At 33.7% G+C, this 3578-nt stretch overlaps 1 protein-coding gene across 1 annotated transcript in view; it reads right to left on the bottom strand.

Annotated features, from left to right (window-relative positions):
* LOC105450590 (putative ATP-dependent RNA helicase TDRD12) overlaps positions 1–3578 on the bottom strand; it is a 12339-nt gene that overhangs the window by 4388 nt on the left and 4373 nt on the right. The window contains exons 3-11 of the mRNA XM_011690525.1: positions 3244–3483; positions 2715–2932; positions 1931–1973; positions 1652–1851; positions 1268–1545; positions 976–1178; positions 736–883; positions 580–664; positions 322–486 (exon numbers count right to left, since the gene is read on the bottom strand). Of these exons, the coding sequence (XP_011688827.1) occupies positions 322–486; positions 580–664; positions 736–883; positions 976–1178; positions 1268–1545; positions 1652–1851; positions 1931–1973; positions 2715–2768 (1176 nt within the window). The 5' untranslated portion in view covers positions 2769–2932; positions 3244–3483. The remainder of the gene's footprint in view (positions 1–321; positions 487–579; positions 665–735; positions 884–975; positions 1179–1267; positions 1546–1651; positions 1852–1930; positions 1974–2714; positions 2933–3243; positions 3484–3578) is intronic.

The following is a 3578-nucleotide window of genomic DNA, read 5'->3' as shown; positions in this document are numbered from 1 at the left end:
GCTACGATCGAAAGCGTAGAAAAAGNTTTATCGTTTCAACTGCAATTTATGGTAATTTGCACGCTTAGCTAAGGCAAAGACAGCAAAAAATTGCGTCTAGCAGTAAGTGCTGGATTTTGCAACAGTTGGCACTTCAATAAGTTAGATAAGGACATTGCACGTGTTTGAGTGAGACAAAAGATATTGTAAATTCATTTAGAGATACCACTGACACCGAAGAGTCTGTTTTATCGACCTCGTGCAAATTTTTTCGACCTTCCAGCATCGCCTTAAGACATTAAGTTTTCTTTACAGTCTTCGATATAGACAAAAATATCTTACTTTTCGATGCATAGCTATCTGACCGCAAACTGCCATTATGCATCCGCTCGTTTTACCGCACTGTGGCGATCCAATAGCAAGAACGTTTAATCCCATGTTTATGGCTGGCCACATGTAGGATTGAATTTTCCTTGGCCTAGAAGATTTCATATTCTCGGTCCAACCCTGGAGAATAAAAAGATATAGTAAGATATAAGTAAAGATATACTCCTATTACACTCTCAGTCAACCGACTATCAAATAAGTTTATTGAATTACCTCATGTATTCTCCTAGGATATTTGAGATCCGTAATGTCATTTAACACATTGCAATCTATTGGGCTCTGTATCAAAATCTTCTCACTAATAACAGATAGCAAAAGCATAAGAATATCTCTATGTAATCATATATACACTTGTATAAATATTTTTACCTCAGATTGAATTTTATCTGAGAATGTTTAACACGACTGATATGTGTCCTCTCGTTCTTTTTGCCTTTACCCTTTGAAGTTTTTACATATAAAATCTGCCAATGGTTTTCTTCGAGTTGCGTGGGCGCTTCAAGAAGTTCCAACAATTCTAGATGTCAAATCACAAGATTATTTGAATGTTATTAAATCTACTTTAATAGATTTATTTATAGGAATATTTTGACGGAGACATTCACTTACCTCCTTCTATGTAGAGTGCGTGATAATTATTGAATAAAGCCTTAGTTAATGATATGACGACATTATCAATGGTAAAATAGAATTCTCCATATTCTCTTCCATTACTTTCGTCCGTAATAAGATGATCAAAGTATACAACTTTAGACGCGCCGAGGAGACGTTTTGTAAACTGAATTGCTTCTTTGGTCCATTGTTCTGCAACACTTTTAGTTGCAATTTTTTGAATGTTTTATATATAATTTCTTTTATATTTATATACATATAAAACGACTGTGAGAGGAATAAAACTTACACTGCCTTGCATCCATTTAAAGCGGAGCTGTTCCTTTTCAAGTAGATCGGCAAAATGCCACATACACCAATGATTTTCGTTAAATATTTGTCAAGACAAAGATTTTTTGGAAGCATGTAAAATGTATCGCTAATTATTTCAATGCTAACACCGTGGTCCACTAAAAGAATATTATATGTTCCATTCTTTTTATTAATATTAGTTATTAAACCTCGGCAAACAAATGCTGGTAATTTTATCTTGTAGTTTTTAGTTTCAAGGTGCTGCACAAAGATCATCTGCAAGATAAATACAAAGATAAAATATCTTATTACGTGAAATGTAATTTGTGCAAAACATCAATCAGATAATTAAGTATAATTCAAATGCAACAATGAAACTTACATCGCCAATTTTAACATCTTTCATATATTTATTATATTTTCCATTCAAAAAATCATTCGTTTTCATAAAATTCAATAGCTTGCTCTCAATTTCGCGTAGTGCCTCCTTGTGTGTTTTAACTTCGTAAGCTGTCATAATATATGGATTTTGTACATTTCCAATTTTCATTGCTTTGGCTGTAGGAGGAATTCTACCTGAAACTAAGTAGAATAAAAATTTATTAGTTGAATAATTCATTTCACTTATCATCGCTACAAATATTCAGTCTGTGAACATTACCTCGATGCTTATGAAAATTGTTCATCTTTTGAAAATGATTTCTCTGAAATGAAAAGGTTTGTAATAATTTACAATTCTATCTAAATAATTCTTTTATTTAATTTGAACCATTAACATATATAATAGTTGTCTTTCTATTCTTATATACAGGGTGTCTCATAATAGGTGTATCACCGTTCATGGGTAGGTAGAACGGACTAAACTGAATCGAAAAGTCCTCTAACATTTTGCAAAGTTGGCAATCGTAAACGAAACATTAATTTTTGAGGATTGACGAATAAACGCGTATTCATCCGGCCCACCGCTGAATGCAAGTGCGTGGCAAGATAAGTAGATTAAACTGAACAAAAAAAAAATCCTCTATTATTTTGTAAAATTCGCATTTATTAACGAGATATTAAGTTTATTCGCCGATCTTCAAAAATTAATATCTTGTTAACGATTGCAAATTTTGCAAAATGGTAGAGGACTTTTCTGTTTAGTTTAGTCTGTTCAATCTACCCGTGAACAATGATACACCTATTATGAGACACCCTGTATACAGTTCATGTTTCTGTTTTATTTCTGTGGACTATCACCACAAACTTCTATATACTAACTAGACCAATCACTTTATCACCATGTTTAATGCCAAGCAGTGCTCGTGATGGAGAGAATCCCACAAGACGAGGATCTCTCTTGAGATCACTTTCGTGTCTTTCTATTTCACATGCAAAATAATCAAAGTGAGTCTAGTTAATATATGTGAGAGAAGTCTGTGCTCTTGTTACACACTTCATCCTACCATTTGATCATTGTATTTAGCAGTTGCTGATCTCTTGAATGGAACCGGCATCATAAATAAATTTATGAAAAAATATTTCCAATAGTAAGTTACTTCCCTCGGTCTCCTCTAAGTATGTTTCCCGGTGAACAGAACTCCAGTCAATTTTTTTTGTCAATTTTGCAAGATATAACATACACCAATGTAACATGCAAGTTCGTCACGTGAAAAGGTTCCCCCTTGAAAAATAAAAAATAAAAAGAAACACATGTTTCTTCGACGATCACGAGCTGATCTCGGGAGAAGAGTTTGATTCAAGTATTTGCAACGACTCTCGCGTGGGATCTGAAGCAGCACAGGATAATCGTTGTAAACAAAGAACTAACCTCAAATCGGATCTCGGCTAAGAGTAGTGAAATAATCAATCAAGTGAATCACTTCTTTTCGACTACTGCCATGAGTGATTATTTCCTTTATTTTTCCGTAATTGTACACGAAAGCCCACGAAATTTTCGAAAAATAAAATAAAATGTAATAACTATATACATACCTTCGCGAATGTTAGTCGATGTTCTATTAGTCCTTGATGTCAATTCCTTCGTTTAAATTTAAGAATATCGTGCTACTACGTCCAGGAGCAAAATTAATTTCACACGAGAAAGATCGTCTAGAAAGATCGAGGGAAAACCTGTTACTTCGGATGCTCGCAACTCAACGGCTCGCACTCAGTGTTGTTAAAACCAAATTTCCATTTATCCCTATCGACGTTATATAAAATCCCTACAATTCCCTACGCAAAAAAATGGAAGGGAAACTGTTACAAAATTCAAAAGAAAATAAAAATAATGATGAAAATAAGATCGGAAGAGCACACGTCTGAACTCA

Source organism: Wasmannia auropunctata, unplaced genomic scaffold (genome assembly GCF_000956235.1).
Source record: "Wasmannia auropunctata unplaced genomic scaffold, wasmannia.A_1.0 LD336060.1, whole genome shotgun sequence".
Classification (NCBI taxonomy): Eukaryota; Metazoa; Arthropoda; class Insecta; order Hymenoptera; family Formicidae; genus Wasmannia; species Wasmannia auropunctata.
The sequence above is the reverse complement of the archived record's forward strand: the minus strand, read 5'-3'. Positions and strand labels throughout refer to the sequence as shown.